At 32.0% G+C, this 25,708-nt stretch overlaps 3 protein-coding genes across 4 annotated transcripts; 1 reads left to right on the plus strand and 2 right to left on the minus strand.

Annotated features, from left to right (window-relative positions):
• Positions 1-2,191: 2,191 nt before the first annotated feature.
• On the minus strand, positions 2,192-5,909 carry LOC105794347 (uncharacterized). Of its 2 annotated transcripts, none has more exons than XM_052628384.1 (7): positions 5,588-5,909; positions 5,395-5,441; positions 4,615-4,768; positions 4,315-4,513; positions 3,416-3,545; positions 2,883-3,059; positions 2,192-2,807 (listed from the first exon to the last, which is right to left on the minus strand). In XM_052628384.1, the coding sequence occupies exons 1-7, from the start codon at positions 5,751-5,753 to the stop codon at positions 2,652-2,654; spliced, it is 1,029 nt and encodes a 342-aa protein (XP_052484344.1). In that variant the 5' UTR covers positions 5,754-5,909; the 3' UTR covers positions 2,192-2,651. The 2 variants fall into 2 exon arrangements, with proteins under 2 accessions (XP_052484344.1, XP_012478946.1); XM_012623492.2 differs by having other exon boundaries at positions 5,564-5,909.
• A 3,680-nt stretch (positions 5,910-9,589) lies between these two features.
• Positions 9,590-13,105, plus strand: LOC105794348 (putative disease resistance protein RGA3). The gene has a single exon (XM_012623493.2). The coding sequence runs from the start codon at positions 9,590-9,592 to the stop codon at positions 13,103-13,105; it is 3,516 nt and encodes a 1,171-aa protein (XP_012478947.1).
• A 407-nt stretch (positions 13,106-13,512) lies between these two features.
• On the minus strand, positions 13,513-14,398 carry LOC105794349 (uncharacterized WD repeat-containing protein C713.05). Its single transcript, XM_012623496.2, has 2 exons — positions 13,935-14,398; positions 13,513-13,820 (listed from the first exon to the last, which is right to left on the minus strand). Exons 1-2 carry the CDS (start codon positions 14,054-14,056, stop codon positions 13,691-13,693), a joined length of 252 nt encoding a protein of 83 aa, XP_012478950.1. The 5' UTR covers positions 14,057-14,398; the 3' UTR covers positions 13,513-13,690.
• Positions 14,399-25,708: the final 11,310 nt, after the last annotated feature.

The following is a 25,708-nucleotide window of genomic DNA, read 5'->3' on the forward strand; positions in this document are numbered from 1 at the left end:
TGTATAATAAATCTTTTGCTATTTGATCAATGGGGCATGTAGATCATGGTTTTAGCTCACAAGTTTATATAGTTCAACCATATCACCAAGTAATTCATCAAAAAGAAAAAGAAAAAGAAAAACATTCCACCTGGTCAACTGGGGCATTGATACATGTATAATGTCTACAAACCAGCCCATTTGAACGCTTGAAATTAAAGATAACCCAACGATTCTTTATCTAGAGGAAGTGATTAGAAACTTATCGACTGCAGTTGTTCGTTTAACAGATTCGAACTTAGTAGACATTGTTGAGGTGTTCTATGTGTTTGGTTGAGTTAAAGCAATCCGTTTCTATAAGCGAGTCTATTTAGACAAATCTTCAATGTTGTAAGATTCAGATTGGAGGATTCAAATATTCATTTTAAAGCTTTTGCTATTTGATCAATGGGGGAAAATATATCGTGAGCTTACAAATTTATAGTTGAACCATACCACCAAGTAATTCAAGAAAAAGAAAAGAAAAAAAGCACATTGATGCATGTATAATGTCTACATACCAGCCCATTTGAATGCTTGAAGTTGAAGATAACTCAACGATTTATCTAGAAGAAGTGACTAAAAATTTTGTAGATCGAAATTGGTCATTCAACAAATTCAAATTTATTAGACGTTGTTGAAGTGTTTTATATACTTGACTGAGTTAAAGCAACTCGTTTCTATAAACAACTCAAATTTATGGGGCATATTAATCACCGGGAAATAACTTGAAGATTGGAGACTCTTAGAGAAACTTAGGTTTTGAGATATTGACTTCGTACTGTCTTAAGCCAGGCATGGCCAAGTTAAACAATATACAAAATAAATATATAATATATAATATAAAAATATAAAATAAATTGTTAAATAGCTAAAATTGATATAAGTATAAAGTGCTTTAGACATGATTGCAACATTAAAAATACAGAGGTGTATTGACGGGTCTAATGACCCGTTCGGATTTTTTTTTTTAATATGTTAACTTCACCCGTTTTCCTTACAAAAGTTACTTTACAGGTTTGTAAGCTGCTTAAAAGAAAATACTTATGTGTTACTTATAAATTGCAACTTCGTCTCAGTATGCAAAATTTAAATTTGATATCATTTGTTTCGAAATATGGCTGAGTAGCCTTGTATGGGAAATGACTAATAAAATTATTTTTAATAAGATTAACAATTGTACATAAATTTTGACGATTAATACAAACATTTATGACATATTTTAATTCCATGAAAAAAACTTGAAATTTTAAATGTTCTTTTTGAAGACTGATGTATTTTCAATTTGACATAATACATAATTTTTAATTAAATTAGATTTGATTTATAGAAAATCTAAGATTTAATCAAATTAATTTATACAATTGTTTTATCTTTACCTTAAACCTCATTGTCAGCACAGTTGAAAACCATAAGAACCTTTTAACATCATTCCCAAGAATCCACGTAACTCAAAAGATATGTTGGACAGATCTCTTAACAACATCCATCAATTTATCATATCCAACAACACAAGGTTCATTCAAGTTGACTCCAACAATATCTTAAGCATATATATCACCCGATCACTACACTCAAGAGAGGGTAACTTTACCCCAAATCCAACCCTCGTTCCTCTATGAATACAGCTCACCAAAAGGGGGATTCAGCCCTCCACACCAATCATGGCGTAACTCGCTTCATAAGTTCCCTATAATTTTTTGCTGTAACAATAGAACAAGTCATTTTAAAGAACTAATATCTAATAAATTTAAGATTGGAATGAGTACTTATAATCTTTTCTTTCATTCGAATTTTCTAACTTTCAATCTATGGAAAGAGCAATCCTAAATCCAAAGCCAATTTTAATGGTTCGTGATTTTGCTTCACCGTTATTATTCAAATTATAAATTCTAATAATATCTATTCTTTTTTATATAATACTTATAACTACCCATAACCCATCCCAACTCATGAATCTCAGATTTTGCTTTGGATAGAGCCGGACCATAAACAAAACACATTTTTGGGTAATCAGGTTTGGCCCAACCTTGTCTGGTCATGAACAAGTTTAGTCGCAACCCAACTAATTGATTGATAGTTAGAAGTGATGCTATAAGAATAATGCCATAAAAATAGATTGTTTATCCAAAAAAAGGAAAAACTTTCAATGTTACATTGCACAGAATACCAATTGGAAAAGCTACCTTGGATTAGCAAGTCATATAAATAAATATATCTCACAATTTACAAGTTCAGGTTCCGAAACTCTCACCAGAGGGTGAAGAACTTGTTGAAGACTAAAGCCCTAAGCTGTAATTGACATAGCAAATCTTAAATTTCCTTTTTAAAAAAAAAAAAAATTCTAACGAGCAATTCAAGTTTTATGGCGGCATCTCAACATTGGTCTCCATGGAGTCAACCACCGGGCATGCACGTGTAAAACCATTTAGGAGATAAATGGACCATTGTTTGCTCACACTAACTTCTAAATTCAACCATGAAAGCACTTTCTTTTCATCAAAATTAAAGCAGTTTTACTCCAATGGGGTGAAGGTACAGGATACAAAATTACTTCACCATGGACTCATATTACCGTTACTGCAAAGACGTTGAGTCTCATCATATAAAACATTGTTAAACACATACCTGCTTTAACTTGCCTTCTTCCCATTTTTATCGCAAACCAGTGGCTTAATGCAGAGTCTTGGCTTAGTACTAACCAGGTTTTGGGGTAAAACTGACACACCAACCAATAGCGATCCATTAGGCACTCCAGAAAGGGGAAGCAACTCAACAAGAATAGATAGCTGAAAGATTTGCCATTGCAGTTAGGCAGTGAAAAGGACAGAAAACATTATGACAAGCTGTATAGGATCTTGTACCTCAGGAGATTTCAGATCCACAACTGAATCTGAAACAATGCCTTTAACAGCAGCAGCCACGGCACCAAAGCATTTGTTGCGGTCCAATAATACAGACATATCAGAATTCTTTGATGCATCTTTCGAAGTTTTCATTTGGCTCTCTTCAGTCCCTCTTCTGTTAAACCCAACTGCAAACTAAAGATAGCAATAATGATTTGAACTTGTACAACTTCGTATTTAAAAGAAAAATGCAGACATTTATGTTAGGAAGACGGATTTCATTTGACAATATAACTCAGATATGGAGTATAGAAAAATAAACCTAGGTGGCTGGATTTTGAGTTAGAGACCACAATTTTTAGGGATGCAGTGAGTTTATTCTTATGGTGTTCACATACGTGGAAAGATAAGTCATCTAAACAAATACAATAGTTAAAATGCATTCCATTTAACATTTTGTTTTCACCATACCAAGATAACCTATCCCAATGTTCCATAAACCTCTCAGGCAACATACTTCAAGTATAAAAGCTAAAACCTAAAGCTCAAACCTTTAGAGGTTGTGCAAGTTTATTCCGCTTATCATTCACAAATTGAAAGACAAGTTTCGATACAACTGCTTGCAGTTCCTTCTCATTCAAAGTACAGGTAGCTTGGATGGGAAAGATGCGGTGACACCAACTGCACCAATGAAATGAAATTTCACCCAAAATTCAGTAAACATGATAGATTGCTGAAGAAAAAGGAAAAGCATATGAATGATAATGCAAGGATAGAAAAGAAATCAGCGATTGTCAGCCGTGAAGATATCACAAATACAAATTTGGCAATCCTGGGAAGTGATAACCCACCAAGCTCATAGAAGAGGCAAGTGAAAACATGATCTGCAAATAATTTAACTTACTGCATTGGAGATATTGTGGAATCTTTTTTAACTTTTTGACTCGTAAAATTATATGTGCAAAAAAAAGAAAAAAAAAATTAAATGCACTTCAAATTTAAGACTAAGCTTTCTTATATTAACATTGGGGTGGTGCAAGGTATTAATCATCCATGTCTTCAGTTCTAACAGCAGCCTACGTACAACTTATTTCATGATTAATGTCAACTTGTTTCCTACACAATTTCCATCCATCTACTATTGCAAAGTGATAACATGTAATTTTAAGTACAAAGGAAATATGTTCAGATAAAAAGTTTAAATGGACTTTAGTAATACTATTCTCTTAAAGAACTTCTAGACCAGCTCATTGAGGGTTTAGGAGCCAATTATGTTTTGATCTACTTGAGATATTATCTCTAACAATATTTTCTGAAGAGATCTCATTGTGTCATTTGGAAGATGATTCAGACATAACCAGAGTTTCTGGAAACAGAAGCCAGGGTAAGAACTATAAACATGCCAAAAGGAGAAAACAAATAAACTTGAGGATTTCTGCAACAAACTTACAGTGGTGACTTTAAACTCCCAGACTCCAGATCACAAAAGATCTTTGAAACAACATCTATTGTGTCTAACGAGTTCCCCCATGGGAAGGTAAGCAGAAGCAAACCACTCCTTGATAGCTTGACTAGTGAAAGAACAAATTCTGGTGCTTGACTTTTATCCGTCTTTGCAGATACAAAGCAGTCATCTTTTGGAATTCCCCCTACCACAATGAGATATTCTCAATAAATTTAGAATCCAGGGCATAAGCAAAATTGAACTGAATGTCAAAGTGCCAGTCTCTTAGGCCTGAAAACTACCCACCGGCTGCATCAGTGATCTCTGAGCTGTCGACACTATTGCCAATATTCTGATCAATTTCTTCTGTATATATTTTCCTTCTCTTAATATCAGCATTTGCATCAGAGTTTCCTGAACATCCCAAGGTGTCGTCATCACCATTGAAGGGGCCAACATACTGCAAAATATTAAAACAATTAACAAGCATTAGTATTGAAAACAGTACAACAACATGCCCAATACCAGAAACCTGTTTCCATAAACCTCAAAAGAAACAATTCAAAAGTGGCGCATGCTCTACAATGTCAAATGCACCAATTCAGTGTTTTAGCATCATCATCCAAAAGTGGTGCACACTCCAATTAGTCAATGTAAAATAGAAAGAGAAAATCTCTTATTTTTTTTTCAATTATAATGTATTAACGGATACAACTTAATTTGAAGATTTTGCATTTTTTCGCAGTCAGTTAGAAAGAAAAACGAAAATGATATTGTGAAACAACAGTGGCAGTGTCAATCACGCTATGAAAGGGCTATACAGACTCTAGAGGTTACTTAAACATATGGAAGGATAAAGCAACGTTCATTATTTATGCAACCAACAATTAGCAATTATAGCTCCCAGAGAGAGAACTTCAACTGCTTCCTGTTACTTTCTAACATTGGATGCCAAAACTTTTGCATTTCTTTTTTCGGTTCTCGAATCCCACTCGAAATCTCAGGACATGGTTCAATGAAATCAACAATTAGCTATGCCTATAATAGGAAGACTAAATCAAAAAATTGAGATGAAAAAGACAAGACCTTAGAAAAGATAGCCATAGCTTCTTTCGTCGCGCTCTTCTCCCTCTCTGATAACAAGATAAAAGAAAATGTCAAAACCCCATTTCCAAACTGAAAAAAAGAAGCAGCCATCAGACAAAAAACAGAACAGAAAATTGAAGAAAATCAGGGAAAGGGACCGCAGAAGTACTAATAGTGCAAGTGATAAGAAAACCAGAGTGAGAACGTTGAAGCAAAGAAGAAGGAGCCTTGTAATCGAAGCGAGGAATGCTTATAACTTTGGCGTGTTGCTCCCATGGAGTCATTGAGCTTTCGCTCTCTTCTTCATCCTTCTTTGAAACCAAGTTCAGTTCTCTTCTTTCTTCTTCTTCGTCACTCATTTTCTATTGCACCTCCTACCCAAAAAGTCCCTCTTAAAGCCCTATCGTCTCTCACTTTTGTACTTATTTCAGGGACAATATTTGATAGTTGTTTAGGGAGGTTTTTTTTCCTTTCCCTTTTATGAAACCAAAGTCTCGTATCGTTGTAAGAGAGTATCGATTGCTTAGGGTTTTGTTTGTTAGTTATTTTTATTTGTATTGCATTTAAAAAAAGGTTTAATGCTCAATTTGGCCCTCGAATTATGTTTATTCTCACTTTGCTACCTAATTTTTTTTTATTTTAAATTGGTACTTAAACTATCATTCCGCTACTCGGTTTAATCCATTTTTTCTATCAATGTTAAAAAATTGGATTACCACATTGTACCAATAAGAATATGTCTTGTGGCAACTTTTAACTAATCATAATGTGTCACGAAATAATTAAATTTATTTAAAATAAAAACATTAACTTACTATTGATCGACTTTAATTGTTCACGTGACACTATTAAAATACACCACATCTCTTTTTTAAAATATTATATATAATATATTGTTTTAAAATATAAAAATAATACATAATATATAAAATAAATAAAAAGCTTTAAAATCTAAAATATACAAATATAAATTTTAAAAATCAAAATATTATATAAAAATGAAAATTTTTATAATATTATATAAAATGTATTTTAAAAAATTGCAAAAGAAAACTTAAATTTTCAAAAATATATATTCTAAAAATTTGTCATAAATTTTATTTTTCAAAAACTCTAAATTTTAATTTTTCAAAATATATATATATCTAAATTTCCAAAATAGATAAATTTCATCATATATATATAGTTTTAAATGTTTAGAAATATATATATTAATTTTAGAATTTAAATTTTTGGAAAAAAATTTTATGACAAAATTTCAATTTTATATAATATTTTGATTTTTAAAATTTATATTTATATATTTTAGAATTTTATTTTATTTTTAAACTTTGTTTTAAATTTTTTGAATTATTTATATTATATATGATCTTTTACATTTTTAACAATATATTATATAATATTTAGAAAAAAAGGAAGGGTGACATGACACATTCTATTAGCACCACGTTGACAGTTAAAGTCGGTGAGCGATAGTAAATGAATGGTTAATGTTTTATTTTAAATAAACATAAGTGTCACATGGCATATTATTTAATTGGTTTAAAGGTGCCATGTGGCATATTTTTATTAGTGTCATGTGGCAACAAGATTTTTTAACACCATTAGAAAATAATTGGTTGAATTGGGTAATGGAATAATAATTTAAGTATCAAATTGGGATAAAAAAAAGTTTAAGTGCCAAAGTAGGAAAATAGACATAGTTAGGAGGCCAAACTGAGCATTAAGCCAAAAAAACATATATATAGTTAAAGTTAAAAAATAAAGGGTTATCGTGATCCAATTTTCATAAGTTTTCATTTTGGGCATTAAAATAAAGTTTGCAATGTTGTTATATACTTTAATCATTTTAGTCACTCACCGTTAATTTGTTATTACATACACTCATTTTAGTCACCCAATTTTAATAAGTTTTATTTTGATTACTCATTTTATCTTTTAACTTTTTAAAAACAAAAAATTAACTTTAAAGAATAAATTGAGAGATCAAAATGAAAAATTACTAAAATTAGTTGACTAAGACGTGACAAATTAATGGCAGATGAGTAAAATGATAAAAATATGTAAATACAGTGCCCCATATTACAAATTCTCTTTCAATGTCCAAAACACATGGGTTGCATTAAATATAAAACTTAAAACACACGGGTTACAAATTCTTTATGAAAGTTGGATGTAGTTTAACACAATATAAATACTTAAAAGAAAAAGAAAAGGTAAGATCTATTTTCCCAAAGCAAACATATGGGTTGCATTAAAATAATTATGTTTAAATTGGAGATTAAAACCACAATGTCATTTTATAAGAAATTTACTAAATGTTTGGTTCATTGGAATAGAATAAGACTATAATGAAATAGAGTTGAATCAAGAATTCAATTGTTTGGTTGAATAAAATAAAATAGAATTGTAATAATATTCTTGTGTTTGATTGAATAGAATAAATGTTGTAATAGTATGAGGAAAAAGTTGAAATGATCGAATAACTTTAGAAGAATTTTTTATTAAATATAATTTAATAATAAATAATAAATAATTTAATCATAATCTAATATAATTATTATTTAATATAATAATTTTTAATAAAAATAAAAATTTAATAAATTTCTTAATATAATTATTTTTATTAAATTATATTAAAAATTTTTATTTTAAATTATACTTTGAAATAAATTTTTATATTAAACTATGCTAAATTATCTCAAATATTTTGTTTTTATATTTTATGAGTACAAGCTTTAAAGGAGTAATTTGGAAATTAAATTTGTTTTGTTATTCAAGTTTGCATGAAATAGTCATTCTTTGGTCATACCATTAGGGTGAGCAAAACTTGATTCAACTCAAAAAAATAAAAAAAATCGATTTTTTTTAAATTTCGAGTTAAATGAATCGAGATATTTGAATTAATTGAGTTATTCGAGTCAACTCGATTTTTTTTTGAATTTCGAATTCGAATCGAGTTTGGTTTTCGAATTCGAATAACTCGAATAATTCGAATAAACCGAATATTAAACTATAATAATTTACATTATTACCCCAAACTCCTAAATCTCTTCAATTTTCTCTCAAAACTTTTACTCTCTCCCATTTTTTTCCATAACTTTTGCTCCCTCCCCTCCCACCCCCTTCTACCCCAAACCCATTGCCTCCATTTTTCTTTTCTTTTCTTTTCTTTTTGAATATTTCTCTCCCAAAATTTTACTCCTCCCATGTATCCCCTCAATTTTACTCCCTCAACCTCCAAAACTTTTTATTTTCCCTCTAAATTTTTACTTCTCACCATTTACCAATTTCACATTTTATCTTTAAAATGATTTTTATTAAAAAATCACATTTTACATTTAATATATTTTAATTTCAAAATACATAGTGACAATGATAAGAAATAATTGAAACAACTAAGCAAGTAAAGAAGTTAACCCATATATAAAAGATTAATAAATAAATTATAAGGGGATTAAAGTTAATAACAAATTTGATTGCAGTGGGTGACAGTGATTATAGGGACCTAAAATATTTTTTTTTAATTTAACTCGAACAAATATATTCGATTCAGTTCGGTTCGAATTTCATCTCACTCAACTCGATTTGAGAAAATTTTAAATCAAGTTAGGATGATAAAATATAATTTGTCAACTCGAAATTTTTTTATTCGATTTGATTGAACGCTCACCCCTACATACCATACTAAAGATTAGCTACTATGGGAGGACAAAAAGTCAGGATGATTAGTGCTATTCTATTCCCTTCAACCAAACATGGTATTTATGATTGAAGTTTCATCCTGTTACTGTAGTAATCGACTCATTCGATTTTAATGGAATCCTTCATTTTGATGCACATATTTCGTAGTTGTTTTCTCTAAGATTGAGTTTGTCCCTTTTGACACTGCTGGATTGTGGGGTATTTTCCACAACCACTTGAAAGCATAAATAAATGTCAAGCATGTTTTTGTCTTTACCTATCTGGGGCCTAATTAAAAATGGGTTTCCTTTACTTGCAATGAACTTTCCATGTTATCCTCCTCATAGATTATTTTAATCTTAAAACTAGACTTGTTAACATAGCCAGCTAATCTAATTTGAAAATGAAATTGATGTCAACCGTTTGTATTTATGGCTAAACTGCTTACCAGATCAACAAAAGCTTTGCATTTTAACCATTGCTGCTGTTAGTGTTTTACGAGAAGAGAAGAATGGCAGAAGCAGGTTTGTTCAACATAGCTGATGGGATCCTGGGAAAGATAGGCAACCTTGCCCTCCAGGAAATCGGATTGGTGTGGGGTGTCAAAGAACAGCTTGAGAAACTGAAAAACACAGTTTCCACCATTAAAGCTGTACTTTTGGATGCAGAGGATCAGCATGCCAAGAGCCATGAGGTTAGGGATTGGCTTGGAAAGCTTAAAGATGCAGTTTATGATACAGATGACCTGTTGGATAATTTTTCAACTCATGTTCTGAAACGTCAACAGGGGAAAAGGGGAAAACAGGTAAGCTTTCTATTCTCAAAAGTTAGTCAAGTAACTTACAATCTTAAGATAAGTCATCAAATCGAGGCCATTAGGGAGAAATTAGATGCAATAGCTGCTGATAAAATTAAATACCACTTTACGGACCGATCCCCTATAAGCATACCACTTGTAAAGGTTGAGAGGAGGCAGACACATTCGTTTGTCCGAAAGGAAGATGTAGTTGGGAGACAAGGTGACAAAGATGCCATCATGAAAAGGTTGTTGGAGAGTAATGGCGTTGACAATGTTTCAGTGATACCAATAGTTGGGATAGGGGGACAAGGCAAGACCACTCTAGCTCAACTAGCGTACAATGATGAGAGAACAGTGAAGCATTTTGAGTTGAGGATGTGGGTGTGTGTTTCCGATGTTTTTGATGTGAAAATGATAGTTGAGAAGATTTTGGAGTCTGCTACTAGTTCCAAGTATGAAAGTCTCGAGATGGATTCCTTGCAAACTCACCTTCGTAAAAGGATCGATGGCCGGAAATACTTACTTGTGTTAGACGATATGTGGAATGATAGTCGGGAGAGGTGGCTGAATTTGGCAGATTTGTTGATGAATGGTGCAAGGGGCAGTAAGATAATTGTCACTACACGTGCTCAACTGGTTGCTTCCATTACAGGCACAAGCCAGCCTTACCTGTTGGAAGGCCTTCCAGAAGACATGTCTTGGTCCTTGTTCGAAAAAGTGGCATTTAAAGAAAGCAAAGAGACAAATGATTCAAGATTAGTAGCAATTGGGAAGGACATTGTCAAAAAATGTGCCGGTAATCCCCTCGTGATAAGGACCATAGGTGGCGTTCTATATACCAAAGATACCGAAACTGAGTGGCTCTCTTTAAAAGAGAGGCAATTGTCAATGCTAACTCGAAACGAAGATGATGTATTATCCGTACTGAAGTTAAGCTATGAACAACTGCCATCCTATTTAAAACAGTGCTTTGCTTACTGTTCATTGTTTCCTAAGGACTATGAGATAAACAAGCAAATGCTGATTTCGCTTTGGATTGCAGAAGGGTTTATACAACCTTTGCAGGGAATTCAATGCCTCGAGGAATTGGGGGGCCAGTATTTCATGGATCTCCTCAGGCGGTCCTTTTTTCAAGATGTGGAATATGATGAATGGGGCAATGTAATAAGTTGCAAACTGCATGACCTCATGCATGACCTTGCTCAATTAATTGCAGGGAGTGACTGCTCCATGGTAGATCTGGATTGTGAAAACATATCTGAAAGAACTCATCATGTGTCGTTGAGTGCCGAATTAGATTCATCCTGGAAAATCCCAACCACTTTGCTCAACGCAAACAAAATACGGACATTTCTTCTTCCAATGCAACCTATTCATCGTGTAGTTTTGGACAAGGTTGATCATGAAGCAATCATTTCAAGTTTTAGGCTTATGCGTGTATTGGATCTACACAATACCGGGCTTCACATCCTACCGAGGATCATCGGTAAGTTGAAACATTTGAGGTATCTTGATCTCTCCAAGAATGAAGTCATCAGAAAACTCCCAAGTTCCATTACTGAGTTGCTTAATTTGCAGACACTAAAAATCTATTCTTGTAAGAGATTAGAACAGCTTCCGAGAAAATTAAGTAACATGATTAGTCTTAAGCATCTTGAGACTGGTCAATGTACTGGTTTGACACATATGCCATCCGGGATTGGGCAGCTAACTTCGCTTCAAACATTAACACGATTTGTAGTAGGCATGAGTTCCTTCGAAATGGCCAGTGGAGGTCTAAGGGAACTGAAAGACCTAAATGAGCTGAGGGGAGAACTAATGATAGCAAAGCTGGAAAATTTGAGAAATGTTGCAGCAGAATGCGAGGAAGCAAACTTGAAGGAGAAACAACACCTAGAGGTGTTGACTTTAGATTGGAGTCGAGAAGTTAATAATCATGTTAGTTTTGAAGAAGATGAAGCATTGTTGGAAGGCCTGCAGCCACATTCAAATCTTCAAGAGTTTCACATTTATGGATATAGAGCTGAAAGGTTCCCAAAGTGGATGAGCTTTGACATGGCTTTGCTACTCCCAAACTTACTTGAAATCACCATATGGAATTGTATTAAATGCATACATCTCCCGTTGTTCAGTCAGCTTCCCAAGCTTAAGGTGCTCAGGCTTGAAGTGATAACTGCTGTCGAATACATTGAAGATAGCAGGGCCGAGTCTTCTTCATCTTTATCATTCAAGGGAAATCCAATGAATAGAGGAAGAGAAGGTAAAGAATTCTTCCCTTGCCTAGAAGAATTAGTGTTTTTTGACTTGCGAAATCTGAAGGGATGGTGGAGGGAAGCCCCTCCTGTTACCAATAATAATCATGGCGCAGCAGCATCACCACAAAGGCCATTGCAGAAGAAGGAATCAATGGTCTCATTCCCTTGTCTTTCGAAATTAAAAATTGGGATTTGCACCAACCTGACACATATGCCATTGCATCCATTTCTGGAAGAACTGGAGCTAAAGAATACGCCTGCAAGGCTTTTGCAACAGTCAGCAATGGTAGCAGCAGGAGCAAATTTGGTGTATCCATTGTATCTTTCCAAGCTAAAGGTTATGCATATTGATGGTATCATAGATTTGGTGTCATTTCCAGAGAAGGGGATTCATCATCTTACATCTCTTCAACATCTATCAATAGAAAATTGTCCTGACCTAGTATGCCTAACTGAGGAAGGCCTGAAGAGTTTAACTTCACTCCGATTTTTCAATATTCGATGTTGTGAAATACTCAAGTCACTTTTCAAAGGGTTTAAACATCTAACAGCCCTTGAAGAGCTTGAAATCAAAGAATGCAGAGAGCTGGATCTGTCAAAAGATTTGGAAGAGAATGTCATGGAACTGCAATGCCTCCGCACCTTGAGAATCGAGGATATGCCGAAACTAAGTTCTCTGCCTGATGGTCTTCAACATGTCACCACACTGAAAGATTTGCAGATTTCGAGCTGTTCGAATCTGAAGACGTTACCGGAATGGATTGGAAATCTGACTTCACTTCAAAGATTTGAAGTCTTGGACTGTCCTCAGTTAGCATCTTTCCCACAAACACTGTACTCTCTCAAAGCATTAGAGTACCTTGAAATTACAAGCTGTTCAAAGTTATTCGACACAGGCCAAATCAAGAAATGCAAAAATTGGTCAATGATTGCTCACATCCCCGAGATTGTCATCGATGGAGAGAAAATGTGACCCAACTGATATTATGTATGTATTTTCAAGTATATATGGCAAAAGTAGTTTCAAAGACTTTATGTTATCTGAATTTGTAATGTTTTGTAGGTGTTGAAAAGCTAGCTCAGATTAGAGCCATCTTTTTTTCTTTTTTTAATATATAAGAGTAACGATCAAGAAATACTTTCTTTAAGGATCTAGATAGAATAATGATACAAATGAAACGAATATATAAACAATAGAAATTGTCAGTGGCTAGAAATATATTTTATATAAATTTTATATTTTATGATAGTTAAAAAAGTCATAATTCCAAAATTTGCCCCTGATATTTAGGGTTTTCAATTTCATCCTTCTTCTTTTTTTTCAAATTAATCTGATTTTAACTGAAAAACTGACGTGGACGTGACATGATGACATGGCATTTGGGTTGAAATTATAAAAAAATTTAAAGATATATGATAAAAATTTTAAAAATTCAAAAATATATAGAAATTATAAAAGTTATAAATTTATCAAAAATTGTAAAAATAAAAAATATAATCAATTACCAGGCTAGTAATGATAGTACAATAATAAGCAAGCAATGGCACTGCCTTCTCGTTATGAGGACCTTCGAGTTCCACCAACTCCTGAAAGATTCACCACCCAAACAACTACAAATTTGTCAGCCAAACAGACATGAAGACCATCATTCCTTATAGCAAGTGCACTCGCTCCCTTCTCAGAACACCTGCCATACATCATATTCATAATGCATCACTAAAATGAAGAAAGGTTTTCCCCCAGAAATTATGGAAACTAAAACAAGAAAGCAGAAAGGACAGTTGGGTGTTTATGAACTTACACAGTAGCAATACAGCGCCAGGACTCGGCAGACCAAACCTTGACCAGCTTGTCATTTCCAGCAGATACAAAGAGTTTCCCATTTGCTTCATATTTAATAACTCGAAGCCCCGCTCGACGCATCCACCAAACTCATAGCACAATCTTCTCCGCCAACGCCCAATATTTTCTTTTAAAACAATCTTCATTTCTTTTCGGAATTTGGGAGACCAATAGGTCAACTAAATATGACTGGAGGAAATTAAAAGAAGAGAAGGGAAGATAAAAGCTTACAGGAGACTGGAACTGAACTCAAGAGACTGCAACTGAGTTCGGCATCGGGTGGATGGAAGTAAGGGCAGGTGCAAATTCCATGTCTTTGTTGTTTTGCTCAGATTCTTCCATTTGAGATTTTGAGTATCTTCCTGTGTATTGTTGTCGTTTTCACACTCTTTGACCTGAGAATCCTCCATTTTTACACCTTCCATCGAAAGGATTCTGGTTTTTATTGAGGGTTTTAGTTTTTTTTCCTTAATTTTTGAATTTTTATAAATATTGCATTTTGAATATTTTTATTTTATTTTTGCAATGTATATATTTTTATAATTTTAATTCAAAATGTCCCAGGGTTGCTAATATGTCAATTTGAGTAGCTTGATTAAATATTTATTTTTAAATTTGTTTACAAATTTTGTACTCAAATTTAAATTTGAACTTGAATTGACTCAATAATTAAGCTTCGAGTTAATAATATATATTAAGAATAATAACGTAATTTAATAATATAAAAATATAAAAATTTGATAAGGATCACTAATTGTTCAAATCAATTATTATTAAGTTTGAATTGATTCGATTGATAGTTCAAGCTCAACTTGATCATTATTAAATCAAATTTAAATTTTTCAAATCAAACTTAAGTAGTTTGTAAATATCAATATCTTATTTACACCCCAATACCACACCAACGTGAAATCATAAAAGAAGTGTCATGTCACGTTAGCAAAATAATTGATCATTAGTTAATTAATAGTCACGTTAATTTTTCTGTTGAAATTGGATCGACTTTGAAAAATAATAGCAAGTAAAGGTGCACTTGGAAGAAAAAGAGAGAAATTTAAAATAATAAAAAAACCCGAAACGTTGTGGATAAATTTTGGAATTATGCCCCTCAAAAATGTATTCCGGCTTTTTTTAGAAAACTAACTTTATAATATTAAAAAAATTATAAAAATGACCGAAGTTTCAAATTATCTAAGAAAATAATCTAAAATCTATACTTAAATTGGGTGCAACCACTTCTCAAGGCAGCAGCACCCCAAAAATGTTCCCAATTATTGCCTCATAATTAATTTAATAATTAGTTAAAAAACCATTTTTTGTGCCGCCACTTTTTAAGGCGGCACAAGTTTTCTCAAATATCATATTTTCACGGGTATTCTCAGAGTAAAAAAAAAAGTTATAATTTTTATTAATTTTGGTGCCGCCTCCTTCAATGGAGGCACCAAATATCAGTAAAAAAAATTTTGATTATAGGTTTACAAGTGGCGACACCATGTAAGATTTTTTTTTTTAATTTTTTGTGCTGTCTCTTTCAATGGAGGTACACACCACCTATATACCCTCGGCACCAACTTAACAAGTAAATATATATATATATATATATATATATTTGTTGTTATTGTTATTTGAAAGAAAAAGAAAGAGAAATAAATGTGTTATGTTGAAAGAATGGGGGATATTTATTATTATGATGGTGTTTTATAGAGAAATTGTTACGTTATCACATTTATAGATAAACAACTCGTAAAACATAATGTCATTTTTAGGGTAGTAGTTACGTAGTTAAGAGTTTCTGTTGCTAGTGGTTATGCGGTCAATAGTCTAGCCCCTATCGGAATACCCCATTTAACACTAAGGGAGATGGGGCTTCTAGTTGGTAGTGATTACACGATCACAACCGCAAATTAGTTATGCTATCAAGGGAGAAGTGTTGGCGTGGGAAGTGCTCTCAAGTAGGGGAAGTGTTGGCGAAATGTTGTACCTCGATAGCAACCAAAGTTGAATATAGTAGGGCTCTCGATTGACCTAATTCAAGCAAAAGTTGATGGAAACAAGCAAAATATTGATTTAACTAGATTGTCAACTCCATAATGTGATAATATTAATTGAATTATTATTGTAATATTTGAAATGTTATTAAGTTAAGCAATATTTAATTTGTTAGTCATGTGTATAAATGATCATGGAAGGAAAAATGTTTAGATGATGAGAAAATAAATGTATTGTTCCATATAATCGATACATAAATAAAATTAAGTTTGCTTTGGCGTTATCTTTTGCTTTAAAAATATTTCATATAATCGAATGAAAAATAGTAAAAGGAAAAAAGTATACAAGATATGATGAGAGTTTAATAAAATAAATTGGTGAAATAAAAAATTAGAAAATGATAAAAGAAATGAGGAAGAAAATAATATTTGAAGAAGATAAGAAATATGAAAATTTAAATGAAAAAAATGATGTGTTAATAAAAATAAATAAAGATATTGGTAACTGGCAAAATTTGCTTGTGTATGGAAAAATGAAAAAAAAGAAATACAAAAAGAAACAAAGAAATGACTAATGGGCTTATCCCATAAGTCAAAATTTTCCATCAGTCATTTTTTTTTCTTTCTTTCTGTTCTTTTCTTCTTCTTCCTTGTTTAAATGAAAAATAGTCCTCCACCAGGCCTCACATTCGGCTATAGAAAGAATTTTGAAAGGTAAAAGAGTTTTTGTGTGTGTATTTTATTAAGTTTAAGTTTGTATTAAAAGTATGATTTGTTTGTTTTATTATTGTTTTTATGATACCTTATATCAGTTTTATGTATTTAAGACAAATAATTTTTTATTGTGTTTTATTAGCTTTAAGTTTGTATTAACGGCATGATTAGTTTGTTTTGTTAATGTTTTGTGGTATCTTATATCAGGTTTTTTGTATTTAAGGGAAGGACATTTTTTTGCTGTGTTTTATTAGGTTTAAGTTTGTATTAAAGGTATGCTTAATCTGTTTTATTAATGTTTTTGAAGTATCTTATATCGGTTTTTGTATTTAAGATATGAACATATTTTTATAATTGGTTATCTGAGTGTATTTAATGTTTGGTTATTTGAGTTTATTAATATAATTGATATGTTATATTAAATTATTTATTATTTTAAAATAATGTTTAACAATATTTTAATTAATAAACGTGACAAAAATCAAGAAGAGTTTACTTATCAGATTAGGCAATCACACGACACAAACGATCAATGAGACAATAAAAATATTAATTATGTCTTACTGAGAAGTTGAAATGCTAAATTTGAGGAATTATTTTTTAGTTGATCAATTTCTTTAATTGACAAGATAGTGTCGCGTTTTTAGAGCATGTAGCCATGGGCCGGGCTACTGTCTGGACAACCATATAATGTCTTACTTGAAAATGGCTGGATTTGGATCACAGGTTTTAGAGTGTTTAATTCGAGTTTTAGAGTTGATTTGATAAAAGTTTATTGATAATATTATTAGGTTTGAATTTTCATGATTTTGTTAATAGTATAAATTTAGTGTTAATTGTGAATTTGTTAAATACAATCCAATGACTATAAGTTTTTCGAGTTTTAGAGTTGATTTGATGAAATTTAATTGCTCATATTGTTAGCAAATTATGGATTTCATTAAAATTTAATATTGTTACTTTTAAATACCAAAATGCATGGCTTTTGTCAAATATTGGTACCACATTAAGAAAAAATATGTACACATTAGAGAAAAAAAAGGGCCTAAATTCATGTATTAAAAATGTAGAAGATTATATATTATGTTATTATATAATGGTTATATAAATTTTATTTTATATAATAATGTAGTGAATATATAAAATTTATTATCATAAATATAATTTTCATTATAATTTAAAATAAATAATTTTAAATAATTTATTTTTAATATAAATATTATTTTAAATTTTTTAGTTTATATTTCATTATTTAAGAAAAATAGAAATTTAATTATTTAATATTTTTAAACATATTTTAAACTAATATATCTAATAATTATTTTCTATTATCACCTTATCATTACATCGTGTTTGAATCTAAACATTTATCTTATCATTGATTTTAATATATCCACTACAATACTCAAATTTACTACTACAATACTTAATCTCATTTTTAATTTCACCGGAATTAATGTCATTGTCCCTCCAAAAACAACCTAAAGTTTCTTTTGGACTTTACATCACCCATTGTGAGATAGAATTTCATTGATACCGCCTGCAAACACCGGGGCTGAGAAATCAACACTAACACAATCAAATAATAAAGCAATATCTGCAAGTGTGACAGGTCAATTGTAATATTTCTAATGTTCAATGAAAAATCAGGGTATTTCAAGGATCGAACCCACAAGAGTTGCTGATTAAACGATTTCTAAACTACAAACATGCAATTAAAGGAGTCTAGCTAACTACTCATTAATAATTATATTACGATAGGCCATACAAGAGGTTAATTACACTAATTAATTACCTAGAAACAGAAAATGACTAAATTGTAAATCAAGCAAAACTATGAACTTAATCGATTAATAACAAGCAGTGATTGGTTGACTTCCATGTTGCTAGTTAACCCTCGAGTTACGGAACTAAATTGCTTAAACTCCTAATGTAACCTCCCAAACTCGGCCTAGACGTTATGGCTAGATTGAGAAGGCTACATTAGCCACCGAAATGGCTAAGCTAACTTACGTTACTTTTGAAGACATTAAATAAACTCATTTTAGAGAAAACTATAGTTTTACTTTGAGTTAGCTTAAAAGCATTCATTCATTAGGTCGTGTATACTTAGGATTCATTTTATCATGACAGTGTTGTTTTAGAAAAACCGTCTGCTTGTCGTTTTTCTTTAAAAAGAAACTCGCAGTTAAACTTGTGCAGCAGAAAAACTATTTTTCAAGTCATTTTGGAAAATTAGTTGCCTTATCGATTTATTTTTCAAAACCAATTCATTTGCAATGTAGTGGAAACTAGGGAACAATATCAAATTTTACTTAAGCCCGATATCATGCATTATCCGGTTATTATGCTTAAGTAATCCAAGCATGCAAAAATCCCTAAAAGAAAATTTACTGTAATGCTGGGATTTGTGCAAGTGTACACAATCGTCATCAAGTAATAAGTAAGTATCGAGTTATCGTCTCCACAGGGATTCTATTTGTGCTAAGTCACTTAATTTGTAAAATTATATTAATAATTTAGTAAATAAAAACACAATATAGTTGAGAAGTGATGATTAAAATATATTAAACTAAATGCAATAATCCCTAATGCAAATCATCCTAAGTGTGCAAACACTATGAATGAAATAGATTTTAGTAAAATTAAACACAATTTGCAACAATTATAACATAAATAAACTAGAACAATTACTTTAATTAAACTCAATTTATTATCAACATGCTTAATAACATTCGGAAAAACATTCCATGGCAACTTGATCATTCATGAGTTTGGAAACCACATTAGGTCCTTTCGGAACCCTTTACTTAGTAAATACGCATTTTACTGATCCTTATTTACTAAGGGTTTCTTAGCATTCGTGTGAGGTAACAAGAACGTATTAGGTTTGAAACAATTTAATCACACAAATCTAAAAACTATGCAGATAACAGAGCTTGGTTAGAGTTGTTATGCAACCTATAATTCAATCAGGTTAGGATCTAAATTGAGCATGCACATTTCAATTATGTGTCCATTAGTCGTCGTCTAGTTAGGATCGCTCAGCTAATTCAAGTGCATTTCAATCACGTATGAATGAAATACAGACTTGATTTTAATTGAAAACATGATCGATTGAGGCACAAACATTATAAGCATGAATCAAATAAATATTATTTAATCAAAATAATCATCCTAGCTTAAATAAAATTAAGCTATCATTGTTGTAAACAAGAACAAAGAAAAAAACATAGCAAACATCTTTATATTAAATTAAAGAAAAGAAAGATTAAACCCAATTCAGAGTGGCTGTCACCCAAGACTTTGACTGACGAGGCTCCTTCGCTTCTTTGCGTTGCTCCTTTCTTGATGGCTCTCCAAGGTGACCGACCAAGGGTTCTTTAAGAGGCTTAATTGCTAAAATCCTTATGCAAGGATGATGAAGGGGAAAGATAGCTAAAAGAGTTGAGAGAATGATGAATGAGTGAGAGATGATGGGATGAGGGATGATTGAAAAAGTGAGAAATGAGCTCTTATTTATAGGTGAGGCAAGGGAGCTAGTTTGCTAAAAATAGAAGTGTCCATCCTTTGAAACTTCCTCCAAGAGTGGCCGGCCATGAATTGAGGGAAGGTGGCTGATTTTCCCTTGATTTTGGTCAATTTGAGTGCCACAACAACTCAGGACTAAGACTCGGTCATCAGCAAATCTTCGGGAAAATCTCTGATTTCTTTAACTCTTCAAGGACTTTGTATAATTAAATCAAAAGAAATGGTTTATGACATCCATGTGCAGCCGAAAATTGGATTGACTTGGTCCCCAATTTGGACGATTTTGCAATTAGAAGAAAACTCTCAGACCTGTCCAAAAATAATAGATAGTTTAGAGTACCAAATAATATAATTTAACCACTTTAATTAATCAATTTACTTAATTAATTAAAAACCAATTTATTAATGAAATATTAAAAATGAAATATTAATATAAATTTATATTTTATTATTTAATTTAATTATGCATGGCCCACTTTATAGCTCAAAAATATAGTATGCTCAAATTAATATAAAATAAGCCATTTTATGCATGAAAACTATATAATAAAGTATAAAATCACATTTTAATAATTTCTATGTCCTAATTTCATATTTTCGTATATTTCATTAATTTATTAAACAATTACTTGGTTTTAACAACAAATTTAAGTAAAAAGATAATGAATTATATGGGAAAAATCCTATATATTTTTTTCAGTTTACATACCCCCAAACTTAAATCATTGCTCGTCCCGAGTAATGTTCATGCATAGCACAATGTCTTGCTAAGGCAAATTTTGCTAAGAGTGTAAGTAGCATCAAATCTTTGTCTCATAATCATGCATTAATAAATTCATGCTCATAGACCTTCTTTATTAACAAGTAACTCATATACAAACATTTTGAAAATTTTATTCTAAGTTTCAAGATATGCCAACATGAATCATAGTTTGCATGTATATCACAACCATAGATAATATTTTTCATTCGATTTCTCATCAATCAAGCAAAACAATCATAAGGCTTAGTTATGATCTTCATATGTTGGACTTAATACTTTCTCTCCACTAATGTAGGTGATATAATTATCAAATCAATAGGCCTTTCATAAGGTTGTAACGGGGCTCGGTTAAAGGTAGGGATTTGAAGAGATGGGACATTTCAGTTTCAAAATCTTAACCTTTAACTTGTCTTGGATTTCTCGAAATTTAACCTTTTTCTTCAAATGAACCTTTGGAACTCTCCCAAACTTATTTTGAACTCATACTCATACATTTTCTTTTTGGAGATTGAGCAAATTTTTCTTCACTCTTTCTTTGTCTTTGTTGTTTTTTTTTTAAGCATGAGCACATACATCTTTATGAAAATTTCCTCAAATGTTGATTCCCAAGACAACTTTAGTTAAGATAGGCACACAAAATAAGGATAATTTTAAAAAGATGGTACTGGCTTATAATGTAGGTTTATTACAATGAATAGACCTTTAAGCTCAAAATTATAGTTTCAAGGGTCTAATATCATAAGGTGTGCTTGAAAAGGCTCAAACGATCCAAAAAAAAAAATGGTGCCTATATCATTTTAGATTTTTATGTCCCCTAGGATTTCACCTTAAGAAAGTTACTAAGTCAATTCTAAAGATATAAACCTTCATGCATGTCTAATCTCAAGAGAAACTAAGTTTTCATGGCAAACATTACCTAAGACTAAGATCATAAAAACATTCCATTTTTCATGATAGCATACAATCACTCAGATAAAATCATCATTCATGCTTGCATACAAGCTATCTTATTAAAAAGAAAATTTCTAAACATTCATTTATTAAGACATACTTATGAAAGAATGATTTGAAACATACTTGAAAATTTTAAAAATTTCGAGCAATTATTTTCCTTACCCCCATTTAAAAAGAAGCAATGTCCTCATTGCGAGAATAAAGTAATGAATGAAAACTGAACACCAGGTAGGGTTGTAAAGAAAGAGAGGTGAGTCATTAAGACTGCTTAAATACCAAGTCTTTCCTAATAACCCAATCCTAGACATGTTTATTCCCATTGCCACATCACTTAACCTTTTTCTTTCTAAAGAAGTATTTATTCATGCTTGCTATGTTTTATTTTGCAAAAATTAAATCCTAATTACTAAAGAAATAAATTCCTAAAGATCTAAAAATAATTAAATAAATAACAAGACAAGAATCCCTCATTTTATTTTTCTGACTTATTCCCCTTGTCTTCTTTAGCTCCATCTTCGGTTGCATCGTCAGTCTCTTCCGTCCATGTCTCAAAGATAGCATCTAGGAACTCAGGAACAAAAGTATTAGAGATATTCTTAAAAGTATTTCGAATTGAATCATCTCTAATTTTTGCATATTTCCAGTAAGTTTGTTGCTGATTGTGCATGAACTTGCACATATCCATCAAAATTGACAACTCTGATTTCCTTGAAGTACTTGCAGAAGTTGGCATGGGAGTTGTAAATTCAGGTTCAACACTTAGCTTGATTGGTTCTTCTTCTGGCTCAACCCTAGGTTCAGGGTTTTCAGCTCCTTCAGTTGGTTGAGGACTATTTGGTTCATTATCAGATTCTTCTTCTTCAGTTTTTGTTTTATTTGTTGACTCTTCGGTTTCTGGCTCAATTAGTTTCTCTTGCTCACATTGGTTCAACTCATGCACTCTTTCTACCAACCTTTCAAGATCATGACTTGTAATACACCCTTGAACATACTGCCCCTTCAGATTTGCTTGTGTTTTAACACGGGCCCTTAAGCAAAGTGAAGTGATTAATGATGGGAAATAAGCACTTCCTACCTTCTTTTTAGCACAATCATGAATCTCTTTGAGGATAATTTTTCCAACATTAATGGATTTTTTTGTCAAGATTGCATATAACAAGAGCATCCGTTCCATCGAGATGGTGGAACTGTGTGAGATAGGAATAAAACTGTAGCTAACAAAATAAAACCATACCTTTGCTACTGGTTTCAAGTATTCTCTTCGACAAGAATGGCTCCCATACTTTCTTATAATCCATTGGGATCCCAGATTTGTCACAACATCAAGCACTTGTTGAAAAAAAATCCCAATTGATATTGCTCATCATAGGGTAGTACTCATCTTCTTCAACATCAGGTAAATTAAAAAAATCATTGATGGACTTAGAAGTAAAAGGTACATTTTTCTTTCGAACAATGACTTTAGTAGCATTTTACGTAGTCAAACTAGCATAGAATTCTCGAACTAGTTCATCATCGGGAAGTGAACGAGCATTACAGAATCGTTCCCATTTGAGAGTATTGATTATCTTTCTAATTTGCACTGGAACAACCATCACATCATTGCTCTTCAGATTAAAAAATTTTTCTGGCATCATAGGTTGATGCTTGAAAATTGAATCAAATCGCTCTTTCACTTCTTCACCAACCACAATCCGATTTTCAAGAGTAGTCTTTGACGATCTAGTTCTTTTGCGAGACATGGTACTTTCCCAAAAATTCGACAGAGTTTATTAAAGTTACTTGGGTGTGATGGCAAGGCCTAATTTTTTCCCTCATTTTTGCTGTCTTGGGCCTCATACTCAGACTGTATCTGAAAAAAAACTGATTAGTACTTGGGCCAAAATTGACCCCCTTTATTAACATAAAAAAATAAAATTTAAACTGAACAAAATGAAACTTAAAAATTTTAATTAGAAAATTTCTTCTTAACAAATTACATTAAATTAATTCCCAAGAAAGGTTGGGGGGTCACAGCGGTCCCGCTTAAGTTCTAATCTCCTTAGACAGAATTAATTAAATGTAATAAATTAAGAAAATAAGTTCTAATTAATTATTTATTTATACAATGAATTCATGAAAAAATTGAAGGTCTGCTAATTTGAGTAAGGATTCAATTCGCTCAACTTCACCATCCCATTAATGTTTGAGACGTTGACCATTAACTTTAAACGTACCTCCGTAATTGTCATATAATTCAATAGCTCCAAAAGGAAAAACTCGGTAGATGGTATAGGGTCCTTTCCATCGGGATTTCAGCCTCCCAGGAAATAACTTCAGCCTTGAATTAAACAACAACACCTTCTGACCTTCTTTAAACTTGCGAAGTTGTATATAAGTATCATGCCATCTCTTTGATCTTTCTTTACACATTTTCGCATTCTCATAGGAAAACAACCTCAACTCTTCCAACTCATCCAGTTGTAACATCTTTCTCTCATCGGCCTACTTTAGATCAAAATTTAACTCTTTCAAAGCCCAGTGAGCTTTATTCTCCAACTCTAATGACAAATGACACGCCTTTCCAAAGATTAACCGATAAGGAGTCATTCCTAACGGAGTCTTAAATGTTGTTTGATAAGCCCATAATGCATCATCGAGCCTTCGAGACCAATCTTTTCTGCTAGGCCATACTACCTTTTCAAGGATACCTTTGATTTCACGGTTCACTCTTTCAACTTGCCCATTGGACTTGGGGTGATAGACAGTAGCAATCTTGTGCTTCACATCATATTTGTCAAGCAACCACTTAAGCTATTTGTTCACAAAGTGAACCTTCATCACTAATAATAGCTCTTGGTGTCCCAAATCGTGTGAACACATGCTTATGTAGGAATCGCATGACTACCGTAACACCCCAAACCCGACCTAGACGTTATGGCCGAATCTGACGATGTCATAAGGTAGTGCTTTTCGAAAAATATGTGGTCGCTAAATTCCCTTTTCTATTTAACCATTTTTTCATTACCTTATGTTAATTTCAAATCGTGTCATTCGTTTCCAAAACATTATTCATTTACAAATCGTTATTCAATTTCAAAACACTTTTTTTTGCAGAAGCTTTTAAACAGTTTGCATATTTGTGGTATTTTTGATAAAATATTAATTTCATTTGAAAACCTGAGTTTTCCCTAACACTAGTAGACTTAAATCATAAAAACGTATAAAAACCAAATTTAAACCAAAATCCTTAAAGGCCATAATTACAGAAAAATACTCCCAAATAAAAGTAAAATCATAAATAGGTAATAAACAGTGTAAAAGAAGTCGTGTGGCCACCAATAAGTCCTCTGCCGCACTGATCCGCCTATATTTGGGGATTACCTGTACAGATTAAATAGAAGGGGTAAGTTTACGTAAAATCAGTGTGTAATCCCCATACAAATGAACATACAGTAAACAGATAATCACAGTCTAGGCTTAAGCCCTTTTCAGTATCAGTATCAGTCCAGTTTGAGCCTTAGTCCATCTCAGTACAAAAATAGTCATGCAGTAGGGCTTTAGCCCATCACAGTATCAGTAGTAGTAACATATATGCAGTCACAAAAATCCTACCCATCCAGCCTCTACACACCATCTCTGTCTAACCCTACACTTCATATGGGGATATAATCAACCCACCCATCCCTACACGCCAAGTAGTATCGAATGCGGCACTAGACAGTAGTTTACAGTTGAGCTACCAGTAAATTAGGCTCGAGGCCTTTCAGTTTAGTTCCTCCGAACAATATAATCCCCTAACCC

Source organism: Gossypium raimondii, chromosome 3 (assembly GCF_025698545.1).
Source record: "Gossypium raimondii isolate GPD5lz chromosome 3, ASM2569854v1, whole genome shotgun sequence".
Classification (NCBI taxonomy): domain Eukaryota; kingdom Viridiplantae; phylum Streptophyta; class Magnoliopsida; order Malvales; family Malvaceae; genus Gossypium; species Gossypium raimondii.

Excerpts from the sequence above, each read along its gene's own strand:
- LOC105794347 (XM_012623492.2), bottom strand. The coding sequence starts at position 5,753 with ATGAGTGACGAAGAAGAAGAAAGAAGAGAACTGAACTTGGTTTCAAAG. Across the intron at positions 4,514-4,614 it reads AGAGATCACTGATGCAGCCG|GGGGAATTCCAAAAGATGAC; the intron begins GTGGGTAGTTTT and ends TCATTGTGGTAG. Across the intron at positions 3,546-4,314 it reads GGGAGTTTAAAGTCACCACT|TTGGTGTCACCGCATCTTTC; the intron begins GTAAGTTTGTTG and ends TCATTGGTGCAG.
- LOC105794348 (XM_012623493.2), top strand. The coding sequence starts at position 9,590 with ATGGCAGAAGCAGGTTTGTTCAACATAGCTGATGGGATCCTGGGAAAG.
- LOC105794349 (XM_012623496.2), bottom strand. The coding sequence starts at position 14,056 with ATGCGTCGAGCGGGGCTTCGAGTTATTAAATATGAAGCAAATGGGAAA. Across the intron at positions 13,821-13,934 it reads TGGCGCTGTATTGCTACTGT|GTGTTCTGAGAAGGGAGCGA; the intron begins GTAAGTTCATAA and ends GATGTATGGCAG.